The sequence below is a fragment of the Leptodactylus fuscus genome, chromosome 9 (genome assembly GCF_031893055.1).
Source record: "Leptodactylus fuscus isolate aLepFus1 chromosome 9, aLepFus1.hap2, whole genome shotgun sequence".
NCBI lineage: Eukaryota > Metazoa > Chordata > Amphibia > Anura > Leptodactylidae > Leptodactylus > Leptodactylus fuscus.
Window position 1 is genome coordinate 52,835,937 of NC_134273.1, and position 16,345 is coordinate 52,852,281.

General features: G+C 39.8%; 1 protein-coding gene across 1 annotated transcript in view; it reads right to left on the minus strand.

The window, feature by feature from the left end:
- The window catches only part of PLA2G4A (phospholipase A2 group IVA), a 73,187-nt gene that overhangs the window by 16,740 nt on the left and 40,102 nt on the right, over positions 1-16,345 (minus strand). The window contains exons 10-13 of the mRNA XM_075286696.1: positions 14,583-14,697; positions 9,393-9,530; positions 6,816-6,905; positions 5,246-5,311 (exon numbers count right to left, since the gene is read on the minus strand). Of these exons, the coding sequence (XP_075142797.1) occupies positions 5,246-5,311; positions 6,816-6,905; positions 9,393-9,530; positions 14,583-14,697 (409 nt within the window). The remainder of the gene's footprint in view (positions 1-5,245; positions 5,312-6,815; positions 6,906-9,392; positions 9,531-14,582; positions 14,698-16,345) is intronic.

Consider the following 16,345-nt stretch of genomic DNA (forward strand, 5'->3'; position numbering starts at 1 on the left):
CGCCGCTCCAATGTCTGAGAGATGGTGGGTTGTTGTAAAGAAACGCCTGATGGTGCCTTTGATGGTGCAGGAGAAGGAGATAAGACAGGACCAGGGGAGGATGAGGTAGAAGTCAACAAAGTGGCGGAGGCAGATGAAGTGGTGTCCTGGCTCGTCCTCTGGAGTGCATCGCCAGCACAGTCAGCAGTGGCAGTGGCAGAGGCAGAGGCAGTGGCAGTGGCGTGAACGGCAGGCGGCCTTTGTCCTGCCGTTGCTGCCTGCCACTGATTCCAGTGCTTGGATTCCAAATGACGGCGCATTGAAGTGGTGGACAGGTTGCTCTTCTCAGAGCCCCTAATCAATTTCGAGAGGCAAATTGTGCAGACAACACTATATCTGTCCTCAGCGCATTCCTTGAAAAAACTCCACACCTTCGAGAAACGTGCCCTCGAGGTGGGAGTTTTTCGGGGCTGGGTACGAACTGGAACATCTTGGGAGATTCCGGGTGTGGCCTGGCTTCGCCTAAGCTGCTGACCTCTGCCTCTGCCTCTAGCTACCCTTTTTGGTGCTGCACCTGCCTCAACATCCACACTACTTTCCCCGCTTGACATCCCCCCTGTCCAGGTCGGGTCAGTGTCCTCATCATCCACCACTTCCTCTTCCAACTCCTGTCTCATCTCCTCCTCCCGCACAATGCGCCGGTCAACTGGATGCCCTGACGGCAACTGCGTCACATCATCGTCGATGAGGGTGGGTTGCTGGTCATCCACCACCAAATCGAATGGAGATGGAGGAGACTCTAGTGTTTGAGCATCTGGACACAGATGCTCCTCTGTTAGGTTCGTGGAATCGTGACGTGGAGAGGCAGGTTGAGGGACAATGAAAGGAGCGGAGAACAGCTCTGGGGAGCAGGGACAGTTTGGGTTATTGTTCTGTAAAGCTTCGGAATTTTGGGAGGAAGGAAGACAAGACTGTTGGGTAATAGGAGTAGAGGAGGCAGAGTCTGACTGGCTGCTGGACAATGTGCTGTAAGCGTTCTCTGACAGCCATTGCAAGACCTGTTCCTGGTTCTCGGGCCTACTAAGGTTTGTACCCTGCAGTTTAGTTAATGTGGCAAGCAACCCTGGCACTGTGGAGTGGCGCAATGCTTGCTGCCCCACAGGAGTAGGCACGGGACGCCCTGTGGCTTCACTGCTACCTTGCTCCCCAGAACCATTCCCCCGACCTCGCCCACGGCCTCGTCCACGTCCCTTTCCGGGAGCCTTGCGCATTTTGAATTCCTAGTTAGAAATTGGCACTGTATACCAGTAGTAAAAATTGTGGGTGCACGTAACCCCAATATATTCTTTGAATTCCCAGTCAGACACTGGCACTATATGGCAGTAGCAAGAAATGAGGGTATTTGTATTCCCAATATATTCTTTGAATTCCCAGTCAGACACTGGCACTATATGGCAGTAGCAAGAAATGAGGGTATTTGTATTCCCAATATATTCTTTGAATTCCCAGTCAGACAATGGCACTGTATACCAGTAGTAAAAATTGTGGGTGCACGTAACCCCAATATATTCTTTGAATTACCAGTCAGAAACTGGCACTATATGGCAGTAGCAAGAAATGAGGGTATTTATAACCCCAATATATTCTTTGAATTCCCAGTCAGACACTGGCACTATATGGCAGTAGCAAGAAATGAGGGTATTTGTATTCCCAATATATTCTTTGAATTCCCAGTCAGACAATGGCACTGTATACCAGTAGTAAAAATTGTGGGTGCACGTAACCCCAATATATTCTTTGAATTACCAGTCAGACACTGGCACTATATGGCAGTAGCAAGAAATGAGGGTATTTGTATTCCCAATATATTCTTTGAATTCCCAGTCAGACAATGGCACTGTATACCAGTAGTAAAAATTGTGGGTGCACGTAACCCCAATATATTCTTTGAATTCCCAGTCAGACACTGGCACTATATGGCAGTAGCAAGAAATGAGGGTATTTGTATTCCCAATATATTCTTTGAATTCCCAGTCAGACAATGGCACTGTATACCAGTAGTAAAAATTGTGGGTGCACGTAACCCCAATATATTCTTTGAATTCCCAGTCAGACACTGGCACTATATGGCAGTAGCAAGAAATGAGGGTATTTGTATTCCCAATATATTCTTTGAATTCCCAGTCAGACAATGGCACTGTATACCAGTAGTAAAAATTGTGGGTGCACGTAACCCCAATATATTCTTTGAATTACCAGTCAGAAACTGGCACTATATGGCAGTAGCAAGAAATGAGGGTATTTATAACCCCAATATATTCTTTGAATTCCCAGTCAGACAATGGCACTGTATACCAGTAGTAAAAATTGTGGGTGCACGTAACCCCAATATATTCTTTGAATTCCCAGTCAGACACTGGCACTATATGGCAGTAGCAAGAAATGAGGGTATTTGTATTCCCAATATATTCTTTGAATTCCCAGTCAGACAATGGCACTGTATACCAGTAGTAAAAATTGTGGGTGCACGTAACCCCAATATATTCTTTGAATTACCAGTCAGAAACTGGCACTATATGGCAGTAGCAAGAAATGAGGGTATTTATAACCCCAATATATTCTTTGAATTCCCAGTCAGAAAATGGCACTGTATACCAGTAGTAAAAATTGTGGGTGCACGTAACCCCAATATATTCTTTGAATTCCCAGTCAGACAATGGCACTGTATACCAGTAGTAAAAATTGTGGGTGCACGTAACCCCAATATATTCTTTGAATTCCCAGTCAGACACTGGCACTATATGGCAGTAGCAAGAAATGAGGGTATTTGTATTCCCAATATATTCTTTGAATTCCCAGTCAGACAATGGCACTGTATACCAGTAGTAAAAATTGTGGGTGCACGTAACCCCAATATATTCTTTGAATTCCCAGTCAGACACTGGCACTATATGGCAGTAGCAAGAAATGAGGGTATTTGTATTCCCAATATATTCTTTGAATTCCCAGTCAGACAATGGCCCTGTATACCAGTAGTAAAAATTGTGGGTGCACGTAACCCCAATATATTCTTTGAATTCCCAGTCAGACACTGGCACTATATGGCAGTAGCAAGAAATGAGGGTATTTGTATTCCCAATATATTCTTTGAATTCCCAGTCAGACAATGGCACTGTATACCAGTAGTAAAAATTGTGGGTGCACGTAACCCCAATATATTCTTTGAATTCCAAGTCAGACACTGGCACTATATGGCAGTAGCAAGAAATGAGGGTATTTGTATTCCCAATATATTCTTTGAATTCCCAGTCAGACAATGGCACTGTATACCAGTAGTAAAAATTGTGGGTGCACGTAACCCCAATATATTCTTTGAATTACCAGTCAGAAACTGGCACTATATGGCAGTAGCAAGAAATGAGGGTATTTATAACCCCAATATATTCTTTGAATTCCCAGTCAGACAATGGCACTGTATACCAGTAGTAAAAATTGTGGGTGCACGTAACCCCAATATATTCTTTGAATTACCAGTCAGAAACTGGCACTATATGGCAGTAGCAAGAAATGAGGGTATTTATAACCCCAATATATTCTTTGAATTCCCAGTCAGACAATGGCACTGTATACCAGTAGTAAAAATTGTGGGTGCACGTAACCCCAATATATTCTTTGAATTACCAGTCAGAAACTGGCACTATATGGCAGTAGCAAGAAATGAGGGTATTTGTATTCCCAATATATTCTTTGAATTCCCAGTCAGACAATGGCACTGTATACCAGTAGTAAAAATTGTGGGTGCACGTAACCCCAATATATTCTTTGAATTACCAGTCAGACACTGGCACTATATGGCAGTAGCAAGAAATGAGGGTATTTGTATTCCCAATATATTCTTTGAATTCCCAGTCAGACAATGGCACTGTATACCAGTAGTAAAAATTGTGGGTGCACGTAACCCCAATATATTCTTTGAATTACCAGTCAGAAACTGGCACTATATGGCAGTAGCAAGAAATGAGGGTATTTGTATTCCCAATATATTCTTTGAATTCCCAGTCAGACAATGGCACTGTATACCAGTAGTAAAAATTGTGGGTGCACGTAACCCCAATATATTCTTTGAATTACCAGTCAGACACTGGCACTATATGGCAGTAGCAAGAAATGAGGGTATTTGTATTCCCAATATATTCTTTGAATTCCCAGTCAGACAATGGCACTGTATACCAGTAGTAAAAATTGTGGGTGTATATAGCCCCAATTCTATTGCTAGGGGACTTGCAGGGTATTTCTGGGGTGAAGGTGGGGGGGCACACCGTTGGAACGGGTATCGGGGTATATATCGGGTATACGGGAATACACTGACAGTGTATTCCATTCAGGATCCTGGGAAAGCTGGGTTGCGGCGATTGAGCCCGTCAGTGCCACGTTACACTGACAAGCTTCTCCCTGGAATTTAGCTCTTACAAGAGCTGTTGGTTGTCTTCTCCTTCCTATCCTAGCCTGTCCCTGCCTACCCAGAATCTAAGCCCTAGCTAGCTGGACGGAAACCTCCGTCCTCGGTGAATTGCAAGCTCAGAATGACGCGAACCTGGGCGGCGCTGTTCTTTTAAATTAGAGGTCACATGTTTTCGGCAGCCAATGGGTTTTGCCTACTTTTCTCAACGTCACCGGTGTCGTAGTTCCTGTCCCACCTACCCTGCGCTGTTATTGGAGCAAAAAAGGCGCCAGGGAAGGTGGGAGGGGAATCGAGTAATGGCGCACTTTACCACGCGGTGTTCGATTCGATTCGAACATGCCGAACAGCCTAATATCCGATCGAACATGAGTTCGATAGAACACTGTTCGCTCATCTCTAATACCGATGCCTTTGAAAGGCAGAAGATCCAGAGAAGAGGAAGAGGGGAGTGAACACAATCAGCTAAGGGGTAGCGGAAGGTTATGATGCAGGGGTGCTCAGAACACAGGGGGAACACACCCAATGCTCCAGGATCGTAATTTGCTTAACAGAGGAAATGGATTTTATCAAAAATTGCAGGGAAAAAAAAAAGGAATAGAGCTAGAGTAGTTAAAAATGTGTTTTTCTCATGATAGACTCCCTTTAAGTCCCAGTAGGCCCATTTAAAAGGCCCTGACAACATGTACGCTGGTGGAGCACCCACAAACTTCATAAAGCTAAGGGCCTACGGTAGTCTTAATCCACACCCAAAAGGAACAATTTATGTTTAAAAATTAAGTTTGAAGAGAATGAAAGACATGTTACCTTTTGGTTCTTGCTGTTCATCGTCACTGTCATCGTTGTCAACTATGTGCTTTGGTTTAAGGTTTTCTAGTAGGAGAAGACATAAAACATTTTCATAGTGTTACTATACTGGGTTGGCACTAGAGAAAAACTTCAGTACTTATACAACAGCTGCAGCATAAAACCTACTGTAGCTTTATTTACAAATAAATTGCACAATGTGTCAGTCTAAGCTCACACTAGTGCTCGCTCTCCAATGGGGATTTCCATCCCCCACTCCGCTTGAACAATGCGGAGAGAAAAATACTGGAAACCTGGTGGACTCTATTATAGTCTATGGGGTCCGGATAGTCACTTTTTAAGCAGATTAGGTTTCCATTCTTCAGGTCCCCAAGCAGACCCAAAGAACAGAGTGCAAAACACTAGTGTGAACCTAGCGTAATCCACATATGGCAAATATCAGTTGACCAGTCACAGATTTTGTAGTTAGTATGCCACAATTAAGGAGACGCTTTATACGAGGCTCTGCAATTTAGATCTATGCATGTGACACTCCACCTTTTGGCCTACAGGCAATGATCTGCCACTTTCATGTCAAATATTCATGATTTCTTCCTAGAATCCCCAGAAACTCATTTGACTATTTGAAACATGGTCACCTATGAAGGCCCCGTCTAAGTGCTTGTTATCTGGCACCTATAATATCTGCAGACAACAGAGTATACAGTCATACAGCATTTCCTATTTTCCAGCTCAAACTGTCTTGAGTGGTGGCATTGATATGTTATCCATGATATTGTGCACTTGTTCCTTAAACCAGAAGCCTAACTCAACTCTGATCTTTCTTTATCTTTATCTTAAGCTGTAGGACATCCTTATGCAAGTTACTAAAAGAGGAACTATAACCACAAATGGTCCATTTCAATAATAACAAGTAAATAGCAACAGACCTGCAGTACCCCAGCACAGCCACTACATGGTGTCTGCTTCTGGCTCTATGAGCACTGTAGTTCTGGCACCAGTGGTTCCCGAGAATAGCTGATTGGTAGGGGTGCTGCGTGTCCACCCCTACTGATATGATATTCCCCAAGGACAGTCATTGAAAGCCTGAAAAACCCCTTTAACTATATGACATTATTATGGATGTTGGTATTTACCCTATCACTACTAGAAACCTCCTTGTAAGTTACCATTGACCCTTTTTCTACACTAGAACACCAGGAATGTTGGTATGAACCTCTTCACCACCTTAGACTATCAGGAAATTTAGCATTAAAGGGTACTGCAAATTTGCTCCTATTCCCTTGAGTCGGGAGCTAACCTGCAATTACTCAGTTCAGCCACTACACAGAGAACATAGATGTCTGCTTCCTACTCCATTCTCTGTGTATCAGCCGCTAAGAACAGCTGACTGCTATGGATGTATTTGTAGAATTTTTTTTTGGAAGCTGGATAACCCACTCTAGATACCAGGGATCACTACACAGAAAGCATGCTATATATAATTCTTGAGTGTGTATTCTCTATAAATGCAAAACTGATTTTTAGAATTTTGCAGCCCAACATGAACAAATTATTGTACTGTGGTTACCTAGTTCTTCTTCCATAGTGGAACCTTTGCTTTGGTTGGAGACACCAAGAACTCTGTTGAACAATATTGAAAATGCACTACCCCAGACACCTAAAAGAAATAGAATCACACCCAAATATTATAGTGTAGGTCGGCACCAGATACATCTATAATCCTACACAATGAACTGTAAAACTCTAATGGAGTATAGAACTGGCAGTGTTTAACTGTAAAATAACCCTCTTAATATACAATACAGTGGGGCAGCCACCCTCCAGGAGGGGTCCACTGGTTCCTTTACTCTTGATTAGTGGTTTCTCGATATTGCTGACCACATGGTTTTCTATGTTACCGCACGGCCAGTGATAGGGAGACAAGATAATCAATACTTTAATATACTTAATAGAAGATTATGACCAGTCACCACTGCATTACAGAACAGATTGCACACCTTTGTACTGACTTTCAGCTCTACAGAATTTAAGAAACTTTGAATTAATATGCAAATGAGGGTGCTAGAGAGGCGGGCCTTCAGGTCCCTTTGCAGCACTCCTGCCATTCACAAACCCTTACTCTCTGGGCTGTGCTATCTTACATAGTGAGTTAATTCCTGCTATGACATGATCCATGCAATGGTGCAAAATCTTGCACATGGAGATTCCACTTAAGCTGGGTAAAGAAGCAGTGCTGTGCATTATTTCACTAGATTGGGTGCATCATATCATAAGAGTGAATGCATTGATACCCACTGCATAGGGCAGCACAGACATGCATGAAGAAATGCTCCCCAATGCACCACAACTCCCTCATTTACATATTTATTGAAAGAGGTTTCTCCCAATGAATAAAAGTGAAAAACTGGCACACCCCAACAAGATTTGTTATGGTGGCAAATGAGAGTGGATGTCATTGTAGGGGTAATCCTGCTGTTGTAAGATACTTCCTAATAAAGAGGGGAATACGAGTGCAGAGCGTGTCAGACAGGAGCTGGTAGTGTAGATTCAATTACCAGCAAAACGGACATGGCAATTTGGCACAAACACCAGAATTTTTATTTTTTTTGTCTTCCTGGCACTCCAGTTAGTCACATCACAGACTGCGTTTATAGGTGAGGAGCTGGTGAGGATCACGCAGTCATGGTGCTCACTGGCACAAATAAAGAGTCAGGAGATAGGTGGAAGGTTCTTAAAAATTATTTCAGGGACTTCAACTGAAGGCAAGGACCTGGTGTAGGTAGTAGGGATTTGCATTCTAGGAAAACTGCAACAACTTTCTTGTAAACACCAACAAGATGGAGGTATTATTACTCAATGTTGGAAAAGGGGATGGGGATAAGTGAGTTATGGCTGGGGTCTAGCTATGACTGGACTATTAACGAACAGTGTTATAGTCTATTTACAAAAGGGGTAGGACTAAAGCCTGTCCTACATGATGACCTCTGAGAAAAACTTATATATGGTGTCCTAAAACCGTGCGGAAAAAAAAACCACAATGTGTTTTTTTCAGCCCATTCACTTTACAAGAGGGGAAAACAGCCTGGCTTTTTTTTAAAGCTGTTTTTACAAAAAAAAAAAAAAAAAAACTCCAAGAAAAGTTTGGCAAAGTCCAAAAAAAAGCTTCCTAATTAGGAAGCTTTTTTTTCCGGTGCCAAAATAAGCCACGCGTTATTCACGTGTGAACTAACCCTAAATGGTTTCCTATATACCAGCAAAACAAAGTTATTAATGGGGACCTTCAACTACAGTACTTGGGAATAAACTAGGTGGAAGAAACCTGCAGATCCAACAAATGGAACAGGTTTTTGTCAGTAATAAAAACTCAATTATCTTTCTCAACTGAACCTAACTTTGACAAAGAGACCTAATAGATTTTCAAAGGAGGTGGTCAGGGGTCAACTAGACGATAGCGATCACAATGTAATGAGTTTTTTGTGTGTATTTTAATGAGAGGTTTAGTACAGTGTTGGCAAAAAATAAATCCATAAAACTTCAGAAAAGCCAAATATTCACCTGCTAAGAGAAAACACAAGCTAAATAGGACATTTTCCAAAACATCCTAAATACAAGATGTAAAAAAATATATAAAATCTTATGGGAATAAACATGTTGGAAACAGTAACAAAAAAAAGCAGTGTGGCTAACTAAAAAAATGGTAAGTGCAATATGATCCATAAATAGAAAGCATTTAATATTTTAAAGCAAGAAGGCAGTAACATAACATAAAAGAATTATGTAGAAAAAGAATGTGTAAAAGACAATGGCAGCAAATCTCTAGATTGAGAGAATTACTGGCAACCATCACCATCACTGAAAATGTGCACTGTCAAAAAGCTGAGTGTAGTGGTGGAGGAAGGTAAGATATAGGCATATCCAATACATGCATTCTTCTCTATTGGCAAATGCAATGGCAATATTTTAAAACTGGTCTAAAACTTTAGGCCGGTAAATATGACATCTATTGTGGGAGAAGTTGATGAGGAGGCCACTTTTTGTACATCACTATCATGTAGTTTAATTTATATATTTGTATTGTAAATTTACATGTAATATATCATTATCCTAAATTATACTAACATTATTATTATTATGCTTTACTTACCCATTAAAAAATGCAGTGGATATTCATCATATTTCTTTATTACAGTACCCATATAAAACTTGCTCCCAAAAAGCTCTGGGGACATGAATGTGCCGTACTTTGCCATTCCTATCTCATAAGGGGTAAATTCCACCCAATCTGCAAGGGAAGAAGACAGAATCTGTAATGGTTGCAGTAACAGTATTGTAATATAATCTCCTTAATGTCTACTGGAGCCTCTCATCTTTCTGCACGCTACAGAGGAAAGCAAAATGGCGCGTCTCCCAAACTGTAGATGTGTAAGTGCACAGATAACATGGGACCTGGCATCACTAGCATTTCAAAGGGCTCTTTGAAAAGTGAGTGAACAGAAATTTCATATCATGTACCGTAAGTTATAAGAACTCTATGACACGTCATTGTACAAATATAGGTTTTCCTGCATTTAAAAAAAATTAAAAAAAAAAAATTGGTGGCTTGAACCTTGTTTTAAAAGATTTAAAAGCTATATACACAACAATAGAGATCTACACACATAAGTTTTAGGTATGGTTCTAATGTTTGCTTTATTTTTGGCTGAAGGTTTTCATTTGATTTTGTGCTATAATTTTGCATGAACAAAAAAAAAAAAAAAAATTAAGCCTAAGAAATACCTAAATAATGCTCAAACTGTGACAGATCCATCACATAATGGAAACTAACAGACCCCATTTAATTAATAGAGTTCATTGGGTTCCATATAAGTGGACCTTTAAATAACCCTTCCATATCTACTTATTTGTGTAGGATTAGATAGTGTTTGGGAATATACATATAGTTGTATACTGTATATATTAATATCAATCCAACACCAGGTACATCATGTAATATACTGTAATATACTAAACATTATTAGAAATCACACTTGTGGTGCAAGAGTTGCGTAGATATAGTCAGCAGAACTTCTACAAGGAGCAAGCAAATGAATTTATAACCAGTCACAGTATATAGCTACTTTTTATTGGGCGTTTAGTCAGACACTTACTAGGCTACATACTCCTAGATTTGCAATCATTTGCTTAATACGTCAGAACTAAAAGGTTTTCAGAAATTATTCAACAACTCCTACATTATAATTATGATCGGTTTCCTGCTTACGTCTTAGAGTGAATGAAGTCCAAGTAAACGCAGTCAAGGACTAATGGCCTAGGTCAGATTCCAAAGAGACATTTATGGGATAATAGATTTTTAATGGAAGTTCTTCAAAAGCTTTAATACGTAAACAGGGCCAGTGACAGGGTGGCAAAGCAAGACAATTTAACAGATTCCACTTGTCTAAACTTAGCAAAGCAAGTACGTCATTTGCTACAATAGGTATGCCGGAAGATTGTTAGGTCTAAAAGCAGAAATTATTGTAAAAAGATAGGTGCACTGAAATCATCTGGAGCTTATACTGTAAAGCTAGATTGAATAACTTTGTAAAGGGTAACTTTTCCTGCCACTAGGGGGCCATTCTGTACAATAAGGGCTAGTTCACACGTGTTAGGGTGGTGGAGGAATTTGACCCAGGAAAAAAATCCACGTCAGTAATTAGGAAGCTTTTTTAGAGCATTTTTTGACATGAGACAGTTTTTGGAGTGTTTTTTGTTTCAGGTTTTTTCCTCCAGCACAGTGATTGGACCTGGAAAAAAAGGCCTGGCGTTTTATGATGCTGTTTTTGCCAAAAACGCGCCAAAAAAACACTAGAGGTTTTTCTGCCTCCCATTGACTTTTATTGTTTTCCTGAGGCGGAATCCGCCTGAAGAAAGGCGATATCGCTTCTTTTTTCTGCTAGCACAAAAAAAAAAACACTAGCAGAAAAAAAAAAAAAAGAATGTGAGGGGACAGATTTTGATCCGCCCCCTCTTTCCCCGTGTGAACAAGCCCTGAATTTTCTTAGTAGCGGTGGTGAAGGGTATTGCAGTTTTGTCCCATTCATGTAAACAAGACAAGGGCTGTAACATGCTGCAGCACCACTGCTAAGTCAATGGCTTGCAGACGGACCCATGCAAAACACCGAAGAAGATGCAACACTTGCAGAAGCTCCTCATAACCTTTAACCATTTTGATGCCTGTACTTTTTGGACATTTTGCATTAGGACAGTTTTCAAACATTTGAGGTATACAAATAAAACTCAAATTACAATGTAAAAAAAATTTCCTAAAAAGTAGACAGCATCAGATCAAAATGGCACTAAACATCTTCATGAAATTTTGATTTAAGGTGTAATTTTTAATTTAAAAAAAATACACAAATTTACAAGAGTTTATACTCTGGAATGTGGGTACTTTTTAAAAAATTTTTTCCCCACCATAGTGTTTAGTAAAAATTTCTACAATAACAATAAAAGATGGGTGACACAAACATGGTATAACACGGCCCAGAAAGCATTGCTTTTTTTTTTATGCAACAAGTTGTACTTTTCTGTTGCATCATTGTAGGAAACATTTAGCTTCAGATCAAATTTTATTAACTCTTTCTTTGTGGGGTGTCAATTTTGCCATTTTTTTTTCTGTTCAAAATTTTTCATGGTTGGGGCAACACGGTGGCTCAGTGGTTAGCACTGCAACCTGGCAGCACTGGAGTCCTGGGTTCGAATCTCGTCAGGAACAACATCTGCAAGGAGTTTGTATGTTCTCCCAGTGTTTGCTTGGATTTCCTCCCATTCTACAAAGATATACTGATAGGAAAATAAATGTACATTGTGATCCCCATATTGGGCTCATAATCTACAAAAATAAAAAATAAAAACTGCAATAGTTTGGCATTGCAGTAAAAAAAAAAAAAATGCATGGTGCATTGGGCATCATAAATAACATGCTACCTTTATTTTGCCAATCAGTACGATTAAAAGTGATATCAAATTTATATTGGATTTTTATGGTGACCTATTTTAACACAATAAAATAACTTATTTGCCAATAATAATGTTTTAATGGCACCATATTTGAGGAGCTGTGTGAGGGCTTGTTTTTTTGGGTACATATGTCATTTTTTTGGGGTTATACGTGTTCATTTTTTGCAGGCAATGTGATCAAAAACAGCTAAATTCTGTTGAGTTCTCTTATTTATTTATAGTGGCTATTTTATTATTCTGCAAAAAAAAAAAAAAAAAAGTAAAACAGTTATTTTTTTACATTTATTTAATACTTGTGATGATGTGTGTTACAACTGACATCCTTTCCTGTTGGCATTGGCACAGCTCCTGAGCCTAACCCATCTTTAAGATGTACTACAGTATTATGTTCTCGTCACTCATGTAACATAACATTATCAGATCATTACTGTAGCTATTGGACTCTTCAGGGGGTCACTACATCATAACTGACTATGATGCAGTAACTGCTATGAACACTGCCAAGTTCAGTGGGCATCCTACCCAGTGGCGCAACTAAAGTCTTGTGGATCCCAGTGCAAACTTTTGTCCTAGGGACCCCTACACATCCCTACAGCAAATTCTTGATAGTGACAGTTACGGGACCCCACACAGCATTATATGTTCCACAGTGGCCCCCATACACCATTATATGCTCCACAGTGCACTTCCACACAGTGGGAAACTTTACCCCGTCCACCATAACTAGTTAGGTAGTTTTCATAGAACTTTTAATGCTTTCAAATATGTATAACTTCACTTTCCAGCAATAGAAAGATTACAGAAGGACACTAGCGGAAAGGGAACTACTTGATCCTATACATGATGGGGCCAGTTTATGGCAGAAAAAAAAAAAAAAAAAAAAAAAAACTTGACAGGTTCCCCAGAAAGTTTTCAGTCATCATGTACACACACAATTGCCTATACAAAAAGTAAACAAACTACAGGCACACTTTCAGTAGTCAAGAACGCATGAGTTTCATCAGATTCAAGTTAAAGAAGGCAACATTTATATAAAATTCCAAATTCAATTTGTATGCAAAAATTGGTCAGAACATTCCTGGAGTTTTGGAGTTTATTTAATGCACAGATACTTATAATATGTGTAAACTCACATCTTAGAGGGGTTTTTTTGGATTGGATTATTCTTTTTGTTTGCATAAGGGTCTGCTTGAGTATGTATTTTTCTTGCAAATTATAAATTGCAAAATAAAAAAAAACAAAAAAAAACAACACAACTATCTGTAATTGGCTGTGTATAGCAATTATTCAATAGCATCTTTATAAAGGCCATGCTCTGCTTGAGTCACATTTAGCCACTAACAACATTATCCTGCACCAGAATGTATGAAGATACTTGTAGATATAAAGTGCTGAGTGGCATTTCAACAAGGTGCCCACTTAGTGCACTTTAGGTTAGTATACTTTATTTTTGTTTTGTAATTTAAACTTTATTTATAAATTTCAAAAGTGTAAAAATTGTCCTAACCACCAGAGATGCAAAACCCACTCACAGAAAGGGTTAATCTGAGATAGTATATGGTTAGCTATTATCAGTCATCGCAGATACAACTGCCTGCAGTATATAGCCAAAGTCTAATATGACAATGACTCACTATGGTTGTATTAAAGATTTGCATCTAAGCATTAACAAATAAGTCAGCATGAATAGTCTCCACTGTCAAATAATCATAGGGTAGAAATACTGCTGTATCCACAACCAACATTATTCTCTTCTCAGCGACATAACAATACGCTTAATTTTATCATGCACGGCAGTGGTCCGAAACTTGGCCAGGCATGAAAACATTTGAAGTTGAAAGTCTGCATGCCTTTCAGTTTCTATACAAAACAAATGTATTGTTATATAACCCAAGTAGTGGCCCTGTATAGTTTAATATTCATCCTGAGTGGTCCCATACACTTTAATGTCTCCCCAGAATGGCCCCACACATTGTAATGTCACCCTCAGCAGTAGACCCAGTATTTACCTCACTTCTCCAGGTTGTTCACTTTTCCGCTGCTTCGTTCGCACATACATCATAGCAGTGCACCCAAAACAGGGGAATAGAGCAGGTGGCACCAGCCAGGGAGAGGAGAGGTAAGTACATACACTGAAGCTGCCCAGTGCTTGTAGGCTGCAGGTTTATGGCCTATAATCTCAAAGCTCCAGAACCAGGTCGTGGGTTCTATTCTCCTTGCTTCCGCCTATCTAGCTGGCAGAAGCAAGGAGACCCCTGTTTGAGACCCCTTATGTACACATCTCCTACAAATGGGGTTTGCATATGCCAGTAATATTATAATCAAGAAAACTTACCAGCAAACATAAGCTCTGACACATCTGGCTTGACATGAAGACAAGTAAATAATGGCATTGGACACTGACCATCACCTATTTTTTCTTTCATGTTACTCAACTTGCTGCTCATTCTCTGTTATTAGGAAAAAATAATAATTACAAAATAGTCACCTGAAATACAGACAAGAGTCAGTGGAAGAGCAGGGTGAAGAGCATTTACCCCCCCCCCCCTCCCCAAATGGATGCCTGAGACACATCACCCAAAAAAAACAAAAAAAACCCCAAAAAACCTGAAAACAGAAAAACTCAAAACCTCGTACTGCATGTAAACTTTTGGCAAAATGCTATTCCACACTATAACACAAAAGTATAGCCCGATAGTCCGTTGGCATCTGGTGAATCAGGGTCTACAACATACTTGACAACACTTGAGAGTCTGCAGCCAGAAGTAAGACATGTGGAGTGAGCAACAGAAATTCTAAGAAGTTACACCATAGTGACAGGGGCAAACTGTATGATGGTCTCCTTTTTGAGATGTGGCACAGAATACGCCCAGGTCGCAAGTAAAATGACATATAGATACTGGTATATCTTCCAGTCGGCCCAGGGTTTTCCCAGATTTGCTCCCTGGGATTTCATCCCTTTTATAAGGAGTCTCCGTGAAGTTTTAGGTTTATGGATGGATATAGCTGATGTAAAATCCTCATTGCTATTTCTACCACATATGGCAAAAGGATATAAATGCAGTGACAATTTAGTGCAAATGAAGCATCGTTTTTAATAAAGATGTCAAATTCACTGTGTCTTGTATTCACTGTATTTCACATGAGGGTTATTTGAGATTTGCCCAAGTTTACTTATGTATTTATTTGCCTTATTTGTTTAGTGCTGACATATTCTGCAGCACTTAACAGACATTGCCAATCACTGTCCCACATAGGGCTCTTAGTGGAAGTTCTCCTATCAGTCCCCTATATGTCTTTGGAGTATGGGAAGGAAACCCAGGCAAACATGAGGAGAGTATACAAACGCCTTACAAATGTTGCTCTTTGTTGGATTCAATCCTAGGACTCCAGTGTTGCAAGGCTAAATATATATTAAATATATTTACACCATTTAGCTCAGTTCCAGGTTAATACTCCATGTTTATCTCCCTGCCTATTTTGCCAATGCCTGGAGCTTTGGTTGAGTATCAGCCCATTCACTGCTATTGTTCTAACGGTTATGAATCATTAACCGTGTGATTCACTTGGAAACAAAGAGTTATTCATACTGTACTTTAACATGCTTTAACTTCCTCTTCTTGTTCCCCTAATGGCCCTTTAGAGATGTAATGCCTCAGTGTGTATGCATAAGAACTGCCCAGAAATGTTTAACTTTTGTTTCATAGCATTTAAACAAAATGTATGAATAATTCATATACTTGTACCTGTAGCGTACAAGGAACCTGTCACTTCATACTATGGAGCAGGAGGAGCTAAGTAGGTTGATATACAAAGCCATTGTAGAAATAAATCAGTACACATTATACTGTATTGATTGAAATCCCTCTTTATTCAGGCCTTAGGAGTCCAGTGGGAGGTTCTAATCAGCAACTGACATGAGCAAATCCCCATGCTCATGTAACAAAAGCATTCATGCATTCATTCATTCACTACACCCACTGGACTCCTAAACCCACAATGAGCAGTATATCACAGGATTGGCGTAATCTTAAATTTAAAAAATAAATAAATAAACAAACAACTCCACAACAATAATATTAATCATGATGCCAGTAG